This window comes from Trifolium pratense, linkage group LG3, assembly GCF_020283565.1.
Source record: "Trifolium pratense cultivar HEN17-A07 linkage group LG3, ARS_RC_1.1, whole genome shotgun sequence".
NCBI lineage: Eukaryota > Viridiplantae > Streptophyta > Magnoliopsida > Fabales > Fabaceae > Trifolium > Trifolium pratense.
Genome location: NC_060061.1, coordinates 27,155,498 through 27,177,439, shown reverse-complemented (window position 1 = coordinate 27,177,439; position 21,942 = coordinate 27,155,498). Strand labels below are relative to the sequence as shown.

Genomic DNA, 21,942 nt, shown 5'->3' with positions numbered 1-21,942 from the left:
CAGAGAGTTAATATAAATAGAGTTTTTTTTTATCGTTTTACCAACAATATTAATAGAATGTGGTAACTACGCACAAATTAGGAAGAGTTTGACTTGTGTTAGATTGATAACTTTTGCAAACACAATTTTAAAAATGTCTATACTCGAAGCTCATGTGCAGGTTAGGATGGGAAAGGTACTTAATTTTCCGTGATGGGAAAAGACCTAATCTCACCATCCATATTACTATATATTACTATTCATATGTCCAATGGCTTGAAATTATGAGAGCAAATTTGTTTTGACTTCTTTTACTTAAACGGAACCGGAAGGTTGTGTGCCCACTTTTATCCTGTGTTTAAGTCTTTTCTTTTTTGGGTGCATTCCTTTGTAAGAGTCTTTTAATCACTAATTATTAACCGTTAATCCATTTTAAATTTTCAATCTTTCTACAATGTTAGTTAACGAATAAAAAAATAGTATTGCTAAAAAATATTATATCCGTGCCAAATATAAGGCAAAATTGGTCAAAGAAAGTTGATGTATTTGATTAAAAATTTGGACTATAGTATATACATCAATTTTGTTTGACCAATTTTCTCTTATATTTTGGGACAGAGGGAGTATATATGAAAACGACCTGGGTTTGAACCCAGAATCTCACAATTATATGAGTTTAATTTCAGTAAATTACCACTTCATGTAAGATAAAAAAATATATATATGAAAACAGCAAATATTAATTTATTTAAAAAAATTAATACAGTTTAATTTACACTATAATTTGTTAAAAGGCATCTTACAAAAAAAATTATTATTTCTCTAATCTCTATAATATACCAAATTTCGTTTTAATCCTTACTAGATATTTTACTCATGCGATGTACGAGTATTACACATGTGAATATTAAGAATTTTGTTGTAGCAACACATTTTTTATTTGATTGAATAATACATATATAAACTTACATAATATATCCGATATATTGTTGTGAACAAATAATAGCAAAAGTGAAACCAATTATGAGTATACAAACAATTAAGAGAGAAGTTAATAGACAAACATGATATGGAGAAAAATCAATAGCTTAAATCCACATTATACTTTTCAAAGAGTAGTATTAAAAACAATGAGATGATGAATATAAAAGAGATGAAATTGAAATAAATACAAAGCAAACACAACTTTTGTTTTTCCAAGACAACTTGAAAACGCATGAAAAAGAAATAAAATGGAATAGGATACATATGAATTCAAACAAAAGGTTAAATATGTTAGTTGTTCTTCAAAAGGAATAATCTCCTTTTTGACCGAATATTAAACAAATTTAATTTCTCGAAGTATCATAAGAGAAGTAATAATCTTCAAAAAATTTAACTACACATCATGTGGTTCATTTGATTCACAACTTATTATTTTCTTCCAATTTATCCCTGAAAATTCTTCTTTTTTCATCTTAACCTTCTTCATAAGCTCATTGTCCATTCCAAAACTGTTGAAGTGGTCATCCATCTATCAAGTCATAAGTTAATGAAATTGAAAGAAAAAAATTACTCACATTTGAAATTAGAATGTTAAGAAACTTAGAAATAATGTACTCCTTAACATGTAGCAGCTGACTCTCTTTTTTGCATCAATAGCAGTTGCCCACTCACTACACTTAGCTAAAACGCTCTTAAAGTTTTGCCTTATGCAGAAAAAAACTACAATAAAAAACACTCTTAAATGAAAAACTTTGTTTTTTCAAACAAAGCATCCAAGTGGAAACATCAAATACATCGCAAACCACAAATTTATCAAAAACAAGATAGAACACAAAATTACAAATAAATCGCTAAATGAAATAAAATATAAAAGCCAACATAAAACTAAAACATCTTACAAAAAAAAAAAAAAAAAACTCATTACCAAACTTACAAAGAAAAGACCACCAAGTACACAAATTATATATTACTGAGTAATTTTTTAGCATTTTAATATGAATTATTAGGTTAGGATTATGGTTAAATCAGGGTTACATTGAGACTTTATAACTTTTATATATATATATAAAGATAATTTCTTTTATCACTAGTTTCTATGAAAATGGGTTTTTTTTTTTTTTTTAATTCAAAAGTACCTCTTTTTAAGACTCTAGTGCTAAATATTTTTGGTCAAGTAATCCTTGTGTGGCTAAAATTAATATTGGGTCATGCTAAATAGTGACCCAAGGTAATGATTAAGGAAACCAAAATAAATATATAAAAATTTAAAAAATTTCAAGACATTAAATGCACTATTTTTCAATAAGCCACGAGAAAACTCTTTAACATTTTCCATTAATATTTTAGTATCTAGTAGTAAAAAATCATTCATTTTTAATTAAGTAGAAACTAAAAGTAGCTATTTTTTTGTTAGTCTCTACTCTTCAGGTACAATTTTTTTTTTGTCTATTATTTTGATGACTAGAAATTCATCAATATGAAATGAATGAGTAGAAAGTCTCGATTTCAAACTTTGATATATATATATATATATATATATATATATATATATATATATATATATATTCTCTCCATTCCAAAATATAAGTCACTTTGATATTTTTACGCATATTAAGGAATTGCTAAAAAAATACTCGCGAAAAAATATCTTTAGTACAAATGTCAAGTTCACAATAACATTGAGTCCCCAATTTGTTTGTACCAAGTTTCAAGATGAATTTTCATATTTCTACTAAGTAAACAAAACGCTTGACTCAAAGAAATAGTAATGCTTCTCAATCTAAACTATGTAATATGTAAATAATATTTCAACGGTAAGATTTAACATTTCCCATCATGGGAAAATTAATTATCATTCCCACCATAACCTCACTACTAGAAAACTCGGCTTTAGAGACCGATTTTCATCAAAATCGGTCTCTAAATCCATTAGCAACCGAATTAGCGACCATCTAAAATCAGCATCAACGACCCTGGTCGCTGATCAGTTGTGACCACACCAGCGACCGATTCTGTAACGACCGTATTAGCGACCCATGTTAGAGACCGAAATAGTGACCGAAATCAGAGACTGACTTAGAGACTGAGACTGAGATTGCGACAATGGTTGCGACGAAGTTTCCGACGCTATAGCGACTGATTTAGTGACTGATTATAGCGACCAATATAGTGACCGATTTGGAAATAATTCTCTGCTCATTGCGACCGAATTAGCGACGCTGTGTGAAAAATGCGGTCTCTATTTCAGTCTCGAATGATTTTTTTGTTAATTATTATTATTATTGATTTGCAATATCATGAAAGCAATTTTTGGATTCGAATTTAATATCTCTACAACTATTTCATACACACCACACAATTAAAATGCACACAACAATATGAACATAATATAAATATCATAAATAAAAAATTATGATACATAAAAAGAATCTATCATTACATTAAATCCATACCTAGACTAACTTAGCATAATATTAAGCACTTTATGCTTAACTAATTTTTTTTGTGTGTCTATAGTCGGTATTACAAATAAATCTCCTATAAATATATGTATTGATCGTTCTAGAGGCTGTAATCCACATGCTCCATGATATACATTCTTAATTGGTACCATGACTGCACTTACCTGCAAAAAAGTTAAGTCATTCAACAAGTTAATTTTTAATCAATAACAATACAAATTGGTTCCTACCCATTACACTTGAATGTAAGAGAATGAACTCTTCTTATGATAAAGGGTAATAAAACCACCTTCATTATTGAATGGTACCTTCCTATCGAATGACTTTAGATCCCTTGAAAGTTGTTTGACTTTATTACTGCCACTTATGAGCAAGAACTTTCCAATACAAAACAAATAAAAAAAATGATCACGCTAATCTATGCAAATCAATATTAAGTGGAAGCATAGGTTAACATATCTCCTGTAGCTTTTTTTTTTTTAACAGCTCAATAGTATTATTAAATAGCTCTCAACGAATAATACTTGATTCTAATAGAATAAAAATTTAAACAGTTTTCTGTTACCCTGTTCTTGTTCTTCACTTATCATATCATCATCTTTCTGTTTTAGTAACAATTTATCCCAATTGAATGACAAATAAAGAAAAAAAAAACTTTAATTTCACATACCGTTTGATGGTTCATGGTACCTTTAGGAATTTTGGCAGCATCTTTAACAAGCTCCGTCCCAACACACGTCATGCCAGAAGATAGAATAAAGTAAACACATTTTCAAAAAATTTGTAACTCCTTTCTGAATCTGCAATAAACCAAAAGATAGAATAGAATAAAAATAGTAACATATAAACTTGTAGCAGAGACAACACATGAACAAGAGTATGTAAAAATTAAATACCTCGAAGGGAGAGAAAGTCATAACAATTGTTTTATTACGTGCATTAGCATTACTTCCTCTAGACGCTATAGTCTTCATTTTGGCTTTAACATGGAAATGGACCATTACTGATAAAACTCATCAAAGAAGACATCTATACCTGAGATGCCATATAAATGAAGAATTCTACACAGTACGTAATCATCTTTTATGTATGATATTGACCTGAGAAAACAACATAAGAATGTCTGAACTTGTGTAAAATCACCTATAACATGTTGGTATATTAATCATTGGAAGAAAACAAAAATCATTAGATTTCTAGAGTTGAAAAGTGCCAATTCTTTTTGGTTATAAGGCATCTGTGTCAAATCTACATCTAAAGGGGAAGTACCTAGCGTGGCCTACCACAATTCAGTATCAGATTTCAAATCCGTTTTCTAGATCAACAAAATATTATTATACTTGGTTTCAGAAATTGAAGTGGAAAGTAGCGTCTGACTGATATCACAAAAGAGAGATTTGAACAAGAACTGAATATTTTACTACCAGAGAAGCAATGATAATTAGATTAGAAGAACTTAATAAGTCTTGTTTATGTAATTAGCATGAAGTTGAAAAAGCTAATAGGACAAACAAACTTAAAGGGAGCAAGTTAATTAAATTGAGGGTAACTTCTGAAAATCAATAACAAACATACAATAAAAATTCAGTCATGTGGTGCGTCAAGATGTTTCTATCATCCCCTTGCAACTGATCCAAAGGTATGTTGTGGCAGCAAAGTGAAGAAAGAGAACATACAAAATCCTTCAAATCTTAACATTGAATTGAATAAAAAAATAATATCCAAGTAACTTCTAATTTCAACTACCCAATTAAGATGGCATGTTCAAAATACATAGTTTCAACAAGAGATAAGATTGTGTCAAAAAAAAAAAACAAAGAGATAAGATAGAGCAATAAAAATAAAAAGTGCAGCAGAGCACATGTAAGCAACCAATGGCTAGAATTTAAGGCACACAAGAGATATGAAACTATCACACTCAATAAAGAAGTGATACCCTAGCAACACCAGCCAAACTCCAAAACCATATAATTAAAGTAAGACAATTAAGACTCTACAAAAGCCTCAAATAACAGACACAGCTCACAAACAGATTAGAATGCCACCCATGAATTGGTACTTGTTAGATATCTACAACTCAAAGTTCTGTCCTTGAATAAGCTTCATAAGTAAAAGTCAAATGTGAAAGTTTATTAATCCTAATTATACAGAATTCTTTAGCCACTTCCAATTAAATTTATTCCTCTTTTATTGGCATGCATTCAATCAATGTACAAACTCTAGCTATAAATTAAGGAATGACCATTGAGTAATACATGAGATTCTTTGAAAAAAGATAAGGAATGGTGAAAATGTACAGAGATTTTATTGTGTATATATTATTTATTATGTGTATATGATTTGCATATGTACTAGTTAGAAAATTGAATAATAGCACACCATTTGGACGATAGCAGGCTGAAAGCAAACACAAAATACCAAAAAACAGATCAACTTATAAATTGCAGTGAATTTACAAACAATCACATAATGGAAAAATTCATGGAAATGGTGAATAGAAGTATCCAATAAATACCTTACGAAAGTGATGAATCAATAACTTGTGTTATTCAATCTACCAAATGATTTAACTTGTTCTTTTCTGCATCATTGAATCTAACTCAGCTTTTTTTTCTTCCCATCCTTAATGCAGTTATGTGTATGAGAGTAACTGTCGGGTCAGCAAGTATCTCAAGAAAAAACAAGCATAATGTTCTCAAAAAATGTTTGTCCGCAGAAGAAAGAAGAATTGACTACAATGTCGGGCTTCAGTGAAGCGACCTCTCTCGGGAAATACCTTGGAGTACCTCTTGTTGGGAGAGCACCAAAGCGGTCAGATTATAACTACTTGATCAACCAAGTGAAGATGCAGTTATTTTAAATATAAGTAAACATAATTTATAGTAACATCAGCACTGGTATTTGGATATAATAGGTGAATGAGAGGTTATGGAAACGTGTTGGTAGTTAGTGGCTCAATGCTATAATATTTGGATAGTTACTACTATAAGAATAAGCATCAAATAAAGGGCACTACTGGGCGAACAAATCAGCACTAGTAGAAGACAACCAAAATACTTGAAAAGGTTAGATGTGATTCAAAAATCACAAGGAAACAATTAGCAAGGAATCGAACCGGTTTAACAGACCAACCAAACATCACACCAGAAAAAAATCAAAGATTCAAAGATCTTCACAAACCACAAATTCTAAAAAATTCCCACAAACCCTAAAAAATAAAGAACAGAAACAAAAAACCCAAAAAAGAAAGATAAGAAATCATAGCAGAAGAAAATAAGAACGAGGGATTTGAGAGAGAAAGATAAAGGTACCGAGTCAATGCAGAAACGAAGAGAACGATTGAGCAGGGCGAACAGCTTGAAGAATCAGCGAAAGTTGCGTTCACGATTGAGAGTCGATAGGTTAGGAATTACGTGAGTTGAGAGAGATCGAGTGGAAAAGATGATATTCAGAGATGTTCATTTGAGCTTAGGGTTTTATTTTCTTGTTCCCCTTTTAAATTTGAGTTTTTTTTTTTTTTAACCAAACAAACTTACTGTATTTCATTAAATATCAAAAGTTCAATACATGAAGGAATAATCTCAAATCTACGGAAACTAGTCCAGGAATTGGCCGCCCTAGCTAAAGTGTGAGCAACCGAATTCACTTGTCTCCTAATAAACTTAACTTCAAAGTTCACACATGATAACATAACAAGGATAATTTCGTTAACGATTGAAAGAAACTCTGAATTGCCTCGACGTTTGGTACGAATAGCATCAACCAGCACTTGAGAGTCACTTTCAAACTGGACGCTTTCAAAACCTCTACTCTTAGCTTCATTCATTGCTTGCAATAGTGCCCATGCTTCACCCTCCTCTGTTGATAAAGTCAGTTGCTGCCACTGCGTAATTTCAGCCATAAACTCACCAGAACTATTACGAAAACAAGCACCCATCGCGGTCCTACCTGTACCGACAAAAAATGCTGCATCTACATTGCACTTTAACCATCCTATACGAGGTTTTTCCCACCGAATGGTGCTGACAGGCGGAACATCATGATCATCGTTACTTCGCAATTTATGGACGGCAATCCACTCGTTCCACTGATCAAACGCAGCCCGGCCAATTTGGTTTGGGCTTCTAACATTATCGTTCCAAATTTTATCATTCTGGTTATGCCATATACTCCATAACAGCATAGCCACTCTACCTATGGTAGCGTAATCCTCATTCCGACACAAGGCAAACACTCTATCTGCCGCACTACCTTGCTGACAAGCTGCGGAACCCAAGACAGATGACAGTCCAGCTGTTTGCCAACTGGATTGAGCAGAAGCGCAGGTGAAAAAAGCGTGTACATCATCTTCTACCTCATCTTCACACAATGGACAATGAACATCACAGTCAACATGACGTTCTAATAACCGACACCTTGTTGGAATACATCCCCTACATAATCGCCAAAGAAGATGACGCGCTTTATGTGGAGCATGCGCTTTCCATATTTCTTTCCAGTTACCTTTCACATGGTATTTATCAGTACGGAAAATACACTTCACAGCAAGCTTGTATCCGGATTTGACAGAGTAACATCCATCTCGTTCCTCCTCCCAAACCATTTTATCCACATAAACCGACCCAATGAGAGGTGTCGCAATAATCCTCTCTACCACCTGGACTGGGAATAACATGCGAATTTTAGTCACATTCCAAGCTTTATAATCATCTATCATCAGATCCCTAACAAATAAATTATACATTCCTTCAGGTTGAGGCGAAGGAATCCAGCGTTCTCCATTCCCACGTAACCAAGGATCCGTCATGACGTGAATCTTGTCCCCACCACCAATCCTCCACCTACACCCAAGTAAAAGAACCTGTCTAGCTTTCCAGATACTACGCCATGCAAAACTAGGATTATAGCCCAAGGACGCCTCCAACACAGTAGATCGTGGAAAATACCTTGATTTCATAAGTCTAGCCACCAATGTATCTGGATTTTGTAAAATTTTCCATGCTTGTTTCGCTACCATAGCCATATTAAAGGCTTCAAAATTCCGAAAACCCAAACCCCCTTTATCTTTGGGGCAAGCAAGTCTCTCCCATGCTAACCAATGAATACCTTTACTATTACCATTACCACCTCCCCACCAAAAGGCATTTATCATTTTTTCAATATCATCAATAAAAGAAGAAGGGAGGATAAACATACTCATAACATAAGCTGGGATGGCTTGAAGCACTGACTTTATCATAATCTCTTTTCCAGCTTTCGATAAGGCTCGTCCTCTCCATGAATTTATCCTCTTCCAAATACGGTCTTTAAGATAGGAAAAAATTGCCTTCTTGCTTCTACCTACCATAGACGGTAGGCCGAGATAAATACCTGTGCCCAACACATGTCGCACCCCAAGTATACCGGCTAAATCTGCTTGAGCCGCCTGTGACATATTGCGACTAATGAACACTTCAGACTTAGACAAGTTAATTTCCTGACCCGAGGCCTGTTCATAAGTTTGTAGAATACTTAAAAGTTGGGTCACCTCAGCAACATTAGCTCTACAAAATAAGAAACAGTCATCTGCAAACAAGAGATGAGACACTTCAGGGGCGCTTCGACAAATTCGCACACCATGAATGTCTCCTTGTCTGACAGCTTGGTGTATTAGAGCGGTCAGTCCTTCCGCCACAAGTATAAATAAGTAAGGGGACAATGGGTCTCCCTGCCGTAAACCTCTTCCCGGAGTAATAGGACCAACTTTGTCAAAATTCATAAGCACTGAGTAGTTAACAGAACTCACGCACATCATCATCCATTGTATCCACTTCTCTCCAAACCCCATTTTGACTAACATACCACGAAGGAAACCCCAATCCACCTTGTCATAAGCCTTACTAATATCAATTTTTAATGCTAGCTCACCTCTATATCCTTTAGTCTTTCTCTTCATAGCATGTATAACTTCAATAGCAATAAGGGCATTATCAAGGATCGACCGACCTTCGACAAAAGCTGACTGCTCCTGGGAAACACATTTATCCAGGAAAAGCTTCAACCTATTAGCAAGCACTTTAGAGACTATCTTGTAGAGGACATTACAGAGAGAAATAGGTCTCAAATCTGTCATCGAAGTAGGATTATCACATTTAGGGATGAGACAAATATTAGTTTCATTAAGGCTAGAAGGAAAATACCCCCTCTCTAACCAGGCAGATGCGGCTACAAAAATATCGTCTCCGCAATGTTCCCAGAACCTTTGGTAGAAAGCTGGGTTGAAACCATCAGGACCTGGTGATTTATCCGGGTGCATCTGAAATAAAGCTTGTTGTAATTCAATTTTGGTCAGGGGTGCCATAAGTAAATGATTATCCTCCTCTGTCACCCTTTGCTGGATAAGATTAAGCACAGGTTCATGAATACCACTTATATTTCTGAAAAGAGCATTAAAATAATTCTTAGCTACCCCGCACAAATCCTCTTGAGTATGAACTGCAGTACCTGCTTCATCCATAAGTTTGGTAATCTTTTTTTTCTTACTACGAGCTGAAGCGGACATATGAAAAAATCGAGTATTCAAGTCACCTTCTTGAAGCCAATGCATCTTGGCTCGCTGCTTCCAGTACCCTTCCTCCTGAACCAGTAAAGTAGCATGTTTATCAGAGCATTCCTGAAACCTCCTACTCTCTACCTCCCCTTGATTATCCCTCAACGCCTCCATCTCACGGACACATTCTTCAATCTCCTGTTTATACTTCACTCTTTTCCTTTTGCCCCACCTATGTAACTTGTTAGCACACCGAGCAACACGATCAACTATCGCAACATTGTCATTCGTCCCCCAACCATCAATCACCGTCTCCTCCAAGTCCGGTTCCTTCAGCCATTTATTCTCAAACCGAAAGGAGCAATTGAAGCGGACTGTTATAGTAGGAGAGCATTGAAGTAAAATTGGACTATGATCTGAATGTGAGGCCAAGAGGTTAGATAGTCTTACGTCAGGAAAGAGATGCAGCCAACTCGTACTAGCCATAGCTCTATCCAACCGCTCTTCAATAACATGAGGTGTACCTCGACTCTTGATCCAAGTAAATGGGTGTCCTGCAAGAGGAATATCGATTAAATTACAGTCAGCGATAGCTTGTCTGAATCCCATACACAACCAATTGGGATGTGGGTGAATGCCCTTTTTATCCTCCTGTGAAAGTAGATCATTAAAATCACCAATTATACACCAGGGTACAGGGGACATATTAACTAACTCTCGCAAAAGATTCCATGCATGTCTCCGTCTACTGCGCTCCGGATATCCATAATAACATGTTAACCTCCACTCCCCCTTTTGCTCATCCTCCACTAACATATTAATAAATTTTCTTGAATAGTTTAAAACGCTACATTTACTATTATCCTTCCAGAACACCGCCAGACCTCCACTCTGCCCCTCCACATCAATAGCCAGACAAGAATCGTAACCTAACGTGACCCGAATAGGTTCAAGGTGTCTAGCATGAGATAATGTTTCAGACAAGAATAAAATATCCGGCTTATGTTCTCGGGCAAGCTTCCGCAAATTAGGAATTGCACTCGGGCCGCCCAAGCCCCGACAATTCCAACTAAGAATATTCATGAGTCCCGGCAGTCCTGGGAACTGCCAGGACCTGCCGATAAAAAATGCTGGTTAAGTTGCTCATCTGTCGCTGCTGGAGATATGTCTTCAGCACGTCTGTGCTTTTTCTCCATATGAGTTTCCATCTGCCCAGGGTGAACCACTTCAGTTAACAATGGGGTAATCTGTCTACTTTCTCTCGGATTGGGCCTAGCTGAGAGGGCTGAAAGCGGTGTATCAACAGTCCTGCTAACTCCTGGTTCAGTGGGAACAACTGAATTTCGTCTATTAGCTACCATTGACGGGGTAGATATTATATCATTGTTGTCATGAAGCACCACAGAGTTCACCCCTGGTTCACTTTCCCTATCTGTAGCATGTGCACTTGGGCGTTCTGCATGTGCACTTTCCCTATTTGAGTTCTTAAAATATATCAATGTTTATTTTTTTTTGAAGAAAAGATATTTATTAAGAACAAACTAGGGAGGGTACAAAAGACCCATATCTTTTTGGATATGGGGAGAAATACAAGTAGGAAAAGAATTGGGCCAATCCATATCTGGCTCATTCTAAGCCCATTTAGCCAATTCATGGGCAACCCGATTCCTTACTCTATTGACCCAAGAAATTGAAGAGCTAGGGTTTGCTTCGAGGAAAGAAATGCATCGCTCGACTATACGACCCCAATTCTTCCTCACCCTTGTCTTCTTCACCAAATTCACAAAGATCTGAGAGTCTGATTCGATTATGACTTCCGGTAAGCAAAGCTTTTCCACCAAATCCAACGCATCATTAATAGCATAAGCTTCGCCTTGAATGATTTCATCCGATCCCGCATGCAACCGAGTAGTAGCTCCAATTGCGTTCCCATCCCACCTTCTAAGAATGAGCCCTGAAAACCAATGGCCATCACCAAGGTGAGCATCCACATTAATTTTCACAGTACCCTTAGGAGGAGGACTCCAACATTTATTGTTACTGCTATTACCGGTTGAATGGTTTTGATTCACTATGTTTTTTTTTATGCAGTGACATTGGAATTCTTGTAGCTGAGCTAGGATAGTGGTGCTGACTTCATGAGGAGGTAAGTTTTTTCCTTGAAAAACTAGCAAATTCCTTGCGTACCAGATACCATAGAGAGTAGCAGTAATAATCTCTCTGCTTGCTTTGTCTGTTTGTTTGAACATGTGTAGCACCCAGTCATGTAGATTAGTATAATGACAGTGGTTTAGATTGATGGTGAGAGTTGATGAAAACCATAGTTGTTTGGCCCAGACACAATCTAGAAAGGCATGATGAATAGTTTCAACATGGTTAAAACACCTAGGACATAGAGGGTCACATTTAACACCCTTTTTAAAAAGGTTTCCCTTAACAGGGATAGCTTCATTTAGAGCTCTCCATAAGAAATGGCTATGCTTAGGTGCGACATTGAGTTCCCATAACATAGGCCAAATTTCCCCCTTTATGGCAGAAGTGCCAGCTTAGACTTTTCCATCCCATTCTATAATGGCTTGATAGCCAGATTTCACTGAATAATTTCCGTCAAGGGTACCATCCCAGATAAGAATGTTTGGCCTAGATGTATCAGTGATAGGAATTTGTAAGATTTTCTGGGCTTCAATGGGGATGAATAGTTGATTTATGAGTGCTTCATTCCATCTATTATTGTGAGTGTTCATGATATCCTGTACTTTGTGGTGGGTAGATAGGTTAGGTTTACTACTCCAAGTGGAAGAATTGCCCTTTTGGTGAATCCAGTTGTCCTTCCAGATATCCACATCTTTGCCTGATCCAATGGTCCAGTAGCAACCTTTTTTTATGATCCATCTTGCCTGAAGTATGCTCCTCCAAGTGTAGCTCATTTGCTGCTTTGGCTTGGCTTGTAGAAAGTGGTCCTTAGGGAAATATTTAGCTTTTAGGACTTGTGCCATAAGGGAAGAGGGCTGGCTGATAATCCTCCATCCTTGTTTGGCCAAAAGAGCTTCATTAAAGGCCCTTAACTGGCGGAAACCTAAGCCACCAGTCTTTTTTTGTCTACATATCTTCTGCCAATTGATCCAGTGAATTTTCCTAGCATCTGTAGAGCTTCCCCACCAAAAATTGCAAATCATTTTCTCCATTTGAGCACAAACCTCCTTAGGTAGAAGAAAGCTGCTCATTATGTAAGTTGGGATGGCTTGTGCCACAACTTTGATTAAAATTCCTCTGCCAGCAAAAGATAGATTCCTTTCTTTCCACCCTTTTAGTTTTTTCCAGATTTTTTCTTGAAGGAAATTGAAAACCTGATTTTTGGACCTACCAATAAAGGTGGGCATTCCAAGATATTTTGAGAAGTGATCAAGGATCTGCATAGGTAAAATTTTGGAGATGTCATTTTTTGTTGCATTGGGTATTCCCTTACTAAACACCATTTCAGACTTTGTAAGATTAACTAATTGTCCTGATGCCTCCTGGTAGGTCTGGATGATATTAGATATAGCAGTAACTTCCTTTGTGGTAGCCCTACAAAAAAGTAAACTGTCATCAGCAAAAAGGAGATGACTAATCTCGGGGGCTCCAGGAGCAATCTTTACCCCATGAATAATACGCTCATTTTGAGCCTTTGTCAGAAGACCAGATAAAACATCAGCACATATGATAAAAAGATAAGGGGATAGTGGGTCTCCCTGACGAATGCCCCGTTGGGGGTGGAATTCCGTAGAAGGATGACCATTGATGAGGATAGAGAAAGTGACAGTAGAGACGCATTTCATAATAGTTTGAATCATTTTGCTGGGAAACCCCATAGCTGATAGTGTAGCTTCTAAAAAGTCTCATTCAACTCTGTCATAGGCTTTAGCCATATCCGTTTTGATGCCCACGAAACCATTTTTTCTATTAGTGTGGGATAGGTAGTTGAAGATATCAGACGTAATGATAGTGTTATCAGTAATGAGTCTTCCCTAGATGAAAGCACTCTGGTTGGGGCTGATGATCTTAGGGAGGATTGTCTTGATTCTATTAGCTAAGGTTTTGGTGATTATCTTTAGGGTTACATTGCATAGGGAAATAGGTCTAAAATCACTCGGGGTTGAGGGATGACTGGTTTTTGGGATGAGGCAGATGTGGGTAGAATTAAACTGGCAGGGATCCCCATTATTATTAAGCACCTGCAAAACCATACTAGTGATATCATTGCCAATAATATCCCAATAATTGTGGTAAAAAAGGGCAGGCAACCCATCTGGCCTCGGGGCAGCTAGAGCCTTCATGTCCTTTATAGCTTGAAAAACCTCCTCTTTAGTATAAGCCTCACTTAACATCTGATGCATCTCAGGGCTGACTTTTCCTTCAACAACCTTGACAGTTTCAGTAATATTTTTGGTATTTTGCTTAGTAAAAAGGGTTTGGAAGTGTTCCACCAGGATCTGCTCAATCATGTTATCTTCATGTTGTATTTGGCCTTGAGAGTCCTTTATGGCTTCGATGGTGTTCTTTTTCTTTCTGATATTAGCTTTCATATGGAAGTACTTAGTGTTTTTGTCACCATGTTCCAGCCATAGGGCTCTAGATCGTTGCCCCCACCACATCTCTTCACATTCTAAGATGTCGTCAAGCTCGAGTTCTTTACTTTTGATTTGCTCCGTTAGGTTTAGAGCGCCATTTTCATCATTTAGTTTTTTTAACTCTTCTTGAAGGTTCTTAATTCTTGTGGGGATTATTCCAAATCGGTTTTTTCCCCAGCTCTGGAGCGCATTTAGGGCTGTAGTAAGCTTCTGATGGGTAGGACCCCCATTGGCTAGCCAATGGTCCTTAACAATCTGAATGTGGTTGGTGTCCCTAGACCAAATTTGCTCATATCTGATAGGCGTATTTCTTTTTTGACGCTGTTTGTGACCTGCATAAGGGGAAAAATCTAAAAGGATAGGAGCGTGGTCAGATTTATATCTAAGCAAGTGAGAGTTTGAGTAATTTGGAAAAAGGGAGATCCAATCAGTGTTTGCCACAAATCTGTCAAGTCTGGCTTTTATCAAATTGGAGCCTTGTTGTCTGTTGTTCCATGTAAAGACATCACCCTTGTAACCAAGATCCTGAAAATCACAAATAGCAAGGGTTGATCTGAACAAATTAGTAATGTTAGTGTCAATAGGGTTTCCCCCAAATTTTTCCTTGTCAGAGAGAGTGATATTTAAGTCACCAAACAGTAGCCAATTTTTATTAAGGGAAGTTGAATTATTAAGGTGTTTTAGCAGATCACAGGTGAGATACTTAAGGTGGTGCTTTGGGTATCCATACACCCCGGTAGCCCTCCACTGCATGTTATTAGATAGGTTAGTCACATGCAAATCCATATAATTGAAATCCATATCTTTTATTTCCACGTGGCAATTACAATTGTTCCATAAAAGAATAAGACCCCCAGATTTACCCCTATTACCATTTAAAGTACAATCAATAGAAAAAAAAGCTATAAGAAGCAGCAAACTTAGCCTTGAATTGGTTGGAGATGTTGTGCATTTTAGTTTCCATAAGGAAGATAATATCCGGATGATTGTAGGCAATGAGCTTTTGCAGGGCTCTCACTGTCTTGGGGTTGCCAAGTCCCTGACAGTTCCAAGACATGATTTTCATGGCTGTTGGCTGGCCTGGGATTCAAGGCCTGCCATTGACTTGATTGTTGGGATTTCCATGATGTCTATGTCTTTATTTGTACTACTATGTTCAAATGCCAGCTTCAACCTTTTAACTTGTTTAGTATTTTCCAGTCCCATGTAGTCAGAGTTGTCTGTGATTAAGTTGTCATCTTGTTGGGCTCCTTGTCTATGAATTCTCCTCCCTTTTCAAATGCTATAACCAAGCTATTGTGCCCTGGATCCGTGTTACCATCTGTTGAGTTGCCATTCTGCTGTGGCTGGTCAGTTTGTCTGGGTTCCTGCTTGTTATCCTTAGGGCTATGTTGTTGGAGTTTCATAGCTGCAAGCTGTGCTAATAGAGCTTCTGGAACAGGGGGACTGTACATTCCAAAATTTGGGGAATGAGACGGATTACTGTAGAATTTTCTGTCCTTTTCATCCAATTTCCTTCTACCATATTGTGTGGACCGAATCCAAGGCCCTAGAGGGGCCAGGGTGTCTATTTTCAGAGCTTGGTTTCTGCATAGTTTTCTATCATGACCCATCATTCCACAGTTAAAGCACATTTGAGGCAATCTTTCATACCTAAAATCAATCCAGCATGTTCCATATGTTGTGTTACCAACATGAATTCCAGAGGGGATAGGTTGATGCACATTTATTGCCACCTTTATTTTGATAATCATCTATTTCCCCGGGTATTCATAGATTTATGAGGCTTCTACATCCCCCATTAAAGACCCTAAATGATGTCCCATAGCCTTTGTTTTGCAATGGGGTGGTAATCCCCAAAGTTGTATCCAAACTGGGGCATGATAAAAATCAAGAGTTCTAGGGTCTGTCTCTCTGTCCCAAGGTTTAACAATCAGCCATGAGTTTCTAAAGATCCAGGGATTACCTTGTAGGATGCGCTCTTGGTCAGCCACATTAGTGATGAAGAATTGCAAGATTTTTCCTTCAATTTCTTGGATCTTTAATCCTGGTGGAGATCCCCAAATACTTTCTAGGCCATTCTGAATAGAGCTGACATGAATGTGTTTATCTGTTATAATCTTGCCCAGTATGCTGCTTTGACATGCTTTTACCCCGTCTTCAATGATGGAGTCAGGATAGTAACTAAAATTTGTTGTGCAGAATTGCTCTCTAGATCTGCTACTTTCTGGTATATCTGTGTAGTTTTGAGTGTGTATTTGGTCAGAGTGAGGATTATTTCGGGTTTCAGATGGTGGTGGGATTGATGTTTCAGGGATTGTGGAATGAATTGTGGGAATTGTGAGAAGAGGTTGGTTGATAGTGAGAGTGGTTTTGTTGCTGTAATTTTGTGGGTTTGGGCGTTTTGTGATGGATTGATTCTGGTTCATGGTGGTTGCAGGTATGATTTGATTATGGTTCATGATTTTTTTTTCTTTTTTTTTTTTGCAGGTGGGATTTACAAAGCACAGGTTGATTGAATTAGGAAAGATAGTACCTGAGAAAGAACTTTGAGAGGGGAACTTGCTTTAGAAACCAGGGGGTGGCACATCCATGAAGGAGATAACAGCTAAGGATTGAGATCCAAGAGGCAAGGAGAGATTAAAGAGATGAGTGCAAAGAGAAGAGAAAAGCATGAGATTCTTGGAGTGTTTCTTGGAGTGTTTCTTGAATCATCAAGATCTCTTTTCTTATGATCCATAACTCTCTTCATATATCAATGTTTATTTGTTTGTAGAGTTCATATTGTTTTTATTTTTGGTAAGGTTTGTAATTCATCTATAATAATAATAATAATAATAATAATAATAATAATAATAATAATAATAATAATAATAATAATAATAATAATAATAATAATAATAATAATAATAATAATAATAATAATAATAAAGGGAAAACTTTAAATTTGGTATAGCCTATTTTTCTTCCAAAAATACCATTCACAACAATTTGGTGTAGCAACACACTCTTTAACAAACACACTCTAACACACTCTCTTCTATTGGTTAAAATTTATATGGGTCCCATAAAAGTTATATGGGTCCACATTTTTTATGGGATCCATGTGAATTTCAACCAATAAAAGAGAGTGTGTTGGAGTGTGTTTGTTAAAGAGTGTGTTGCTAGCATTATTCTTACATTTATGTCATGACAAAAATAATTATAACTTCCCTTCAATTTCTTTTTTTATCTTTCAACCGCCACTTAACAATTTTTTGTAGTTTTCTTTATCTTTTCACAGTTTATACAAGATTATTCAATGATCATCAATTCAAGTTTTTTCTTTCTTAATACCCATCTCTCACATCGATAATCTATAATCTATAATATGTAATAAGCCAGACATATTTCCCTTTCTCTCTCCTCTCCTCATTCAACCACATTCCTCACATTTAATGTTTCTTTTGCAAAATTTATTTAGTCTTTACGTTTAATCGTTTATGGCAATTGATTCAACATTTAATAGTGGATTTGTCCAATTACTCATTCCCCTATTCAATTTTGTCCATATCATGTTATCGTTTACTATTATTAAGGATCGCATCAATTTACCATTTAATAGTGGATTTGTCCATATCATGTTATCGTTTACTATTGTTAAGGAAATTTTACCCCTAATATTAATGACTAATAATTTTACACCTAATAAACGGAATCACTTAATGACTAATAATTTGTCCATATCATGTCCATCCCAATCACTTTCATAGAAATTTTACACCTAATATTAATGACTAATAATTTTTACCATTCCCCATAAAATCACGTCAAATTCATTCTTCCAATAGAAATTCATTTTAGCCATTATTTTAATATTTTAATGCTCATTGATTAACAATATGTTTCACCCCTAATTCTTGCATCCATATCAAATACATCTAATCATAAAATATTGGTATTATTTGCATTAATACATATTAATTATGACAGCAAATAAATCAGGTTATGAGCATATTAGTCTGAGTATGAATGAGAATGACTCAAATATATATAGATATGTATGCACTCTCATATTCTTCACTTTTGAAAATTCATGGTTATGGCTATCGTTACATTCATTTTTTTAATTGGGATTTCACAACTCAAGTAAAACTTATATGCTGATTTTGTACCCAAAAAAATTCATAGGCTGACATGAATACATAAGGAATCCAGTGACAATGGATGTTGCCAAGTGGCCACAGTCTCAAATTCACGGGTACAATTCTTAAACTTTTTGTACCCTTCTCTTTTCCGCTTATTATTCATCTTAATCTATATTCATCATTCTTTTTAATTTTTGCAGAAATGGATCTTAGATGAAGAATATGGTATCTGAACTCTATAGATATTGGATCTGACACTATTGATTAAAATTGATTAGTTTTAAGTGAAGATTATTTTGCCACATAATTATGAATGTTGTAAATTGGTTTTAAAGATGTAATGTGTATTATTATTTTTACATAAAAGTGTAATGTGTATTGTAAATTTTAAGTGACAGTCAAGTTGTGTTGTTTTGGTTGAATGATTACATTATACATTCATGTGATATTGTTATGTTTTTTCATTATGAATTTTCATCCTTAAGTTTTTTTATTATGAACTTTCATCCAATTATGATTTTTAGTATCCGGAAGTATATTTATATTATATATGCCAACAAAACATTGTGGCTTTAGAAAAAGTCAATGTGACGAAAATGATAATGACGAGGAATACAATCACCCGAAGAATTTTTAGAGTCAATTATTTTTTGGTGGTTGTTGACATGAGAGTAATTTCCTTAAAAAAAATTAGCAGTTGAATTCAATATTTTTTAAGAATTCAAATTAGGCCCAATTATAAGTTTATCCATAGGCCACCAAAATCATAAAAACGGGTCTGGGCATAATACATGATATATTGCTTACCTTAAGCTTATAAAAGAAATGATACTCAAATTATTATATTTTTGACTTAACACTCCAATTACAAAGGCAATTGCAAATGTTTTTGTTCCAAGCAAATGAATTTATATAGAGAACGATTTGTTGTTTTAATGAATTTAATTTTGTTAAACCAAAATGATACAATTTTTTTAAAAAGCCCCTATAATAAATGAATTTTTAAAGTGTGCTCTAAAAATGGGTAAAGTAGAAAAAAGAATGTATTTGAAAACCTCATAAGATAATGAATGTCTTAGGACCGAAAGAACACTTATAAATAAATGAATGGAGTTTGAATTTGAGATGTCTTTTAACTACTATAAAAACTTTTGGAGATAAAATACATGTATTATTATAAAATAAAAAATTAGTTAAATAGATTTGAATAGAATCAAATATCATAATATAATTTAATGTTTTTATTGGAGTATTTCTTTCTTCTCTCAAATAATAGTTTTATATTTAATTCAATTTTTTATTAATAAAATGATAACAAGTATTAAGCATATTTTTACTGATGTAGGTATTTTGTGTGACTTATTAAACATGTTCGCTTTTTATGTTATAATTATAACTTTTAATTTTTTATTTTTTATTTATGAAAATTTTAATATTTAAATATTATTTATATAGTCACATTAAGCACGGGTTTGGGTACTAGGAGATATTAAATAATTCTCTTTTCATAGTAGTATTGAAATTTTCCTCCGTTTTATATTATAAATAAATAAAAAAATACATACTTATTAAGAAAAGTAAAATAGAATAATTTAAAATTAGAATTTGTGTTTTACTTGAAATAAGTTTCATGGAAAAAAGAATTTACAAACACGTTTTTACCCGTGATTTGAGTCCATTTTTTCAAAGAATTTTATACACATGCCATGTCCAAAAGGTTTCTTTTCTCATATGGCTTTGACAATTAATTCACATAATTCACATGAGAAACCAAAAATTCAAATTCTACATAGACAATTGATGATTTATAGTTGTACCAATAATAGTAATAATATGAAATTTGGACGTTATTAAAAACATTCTATAATGAAATAGGCGATGCAACATTCTATTAATAGTTGTACAGAAAATTCATATCGTTAAGGAATATTCTTTTTATTGCAAACATTAATTTTATTATATTTATTGTACCGTAAAAATATCCAAAGCAATGTTTTATATTGGATTTAATCATTTATTATATTTTATTTGCAGATGTATAGAAAGACTATGAAATGAATGAATTAATACCAAGTTGGTTGCGATATAACTTGACGAGATCAATGATATTCTTTTCTTAGAGTGGATTAAATTTATTTGATTAGGTTAAGATTATTTTCTGTATTAATTTTTTATTTATTTAGAGAAGACCAATAATTTCTACCAAAAAAAAAAAGAGAAGACCAATAATAAAGAGGAGGAAGAGAATTGTTCAAAAAAAAAGGAGGAAAATAGTACAATTATTTTAAGACAATTATACGGGATTTTAAGACATTCTCCTATTTTTTATTAATTTTCCTATTTTTTTTATCTATTTTATTTGTTATATTTTTTATCGTGGTTTTATACTTTTATTTTAAGACATTTATACGGGATTTTATACTTTTACTCATATATTAATACATAGACTTATTTTTTTGTATATTTATGTGGCCTGTGTTCTTTTTATTTTGTTATTTATATATGATCTATTTTTTTATTTATGTGAGAATTTTGCACATGTATTATTTGGGGATATATATATGCACACGGCGGTCGAACTATTAATTATCAGAGAATTCTTCCCATAAGAACAAGATGGTAAATACCAAAAAGTATATATTTTTGGTAAACGAATACCAAAAAAAAATATTATTATAGGAACCGTATGTTTGTTCATATGTTAATACAGAGACATATTTTTTATTTATAATATATACTAGGTTCTATATTTATGTTATTCGGAGGATATTGATGTGAAAATTAACTAATATAAGATATATTATATTATTTGGACTTTTTTTTAGGGTTTAATGTACACATGACACACTCATATCAATCATCTTCTAGCATTATTTTGACATTATTATCATAATCAAATTAATAACAAAGTTGATCTTTCTATCATTATTATGCTTCAAAAAAATAAAAGGAAACAGAGCAATGATCATTTATTTTATCATTATACATTTTGATTCAAATTTCACAATAAGCAATGGTCATTTATTTCTAATTGCAACGTCAATTGCTATTGGAATCTATTGATATATTATTTGATAGCTGTTTTTCAGAGACTTTTGTACACATGGCATTTCGATAGTGATCCTCTTCTCATATGATTTTGACAATAAATTCACGTAAGCAATATCAATCTCATTCAATGTAAAACGCTGCAATTTATTGATCTTTACTAATAATATATCTTTTTTTTTACAATTTTTTACAAAAAATTA

At 34.3% G+C, this 21,942-nt stretch overlaps 1 protein-coding gene and 1 long non-coding RNA gene across 7 annotated transcripts; both read right to left on the bottom strand.

The window, feature by feature from the left end:
* Positions 1-3,342: 3,342 nt before the first annotated feature.
* On the bottom strand, positions 3,343-6,930 carry LOC123912998. Of its 6 annotated transcripts, none has more exons than XR_006811507.1 (6): positions 6,737-6,930; positions 5,941-6,075; positions 4,322-4,525; positions 4,096-4,225; positions 3,715-3,802; positions 3,343-3,589 (listed from the first exon to the last, which is right to left on the bottom strand). It is a non-coding gene; the product is annotated as an uncharacterized LOC123912998 (long non-coding RNA). The 6 variants fall into 6 exon arrangements; XR_006811505.1 differs by having other exon boundaries at positions 4,116-4,225; XR_006811504.1 differs by having other exon boundaries at positions 3,715-4,225.
* A 4,655-nt stretch (positions 6,931-11,585) lies between these two features.
* LOC123914870 lies at positions 11,586-12,464 on the bottom strand. Its single transcript, XM_045966032.1, has one exon. It carries the CDS (start codon positions 12,462-12,464, stop codon positions 11,586-11,588), a length of 879 nt encoding a protein of 292 aa, XP_045821988.1.
* Positions 12,465-21,942: the final 9,478 nt, after the last annotated feature.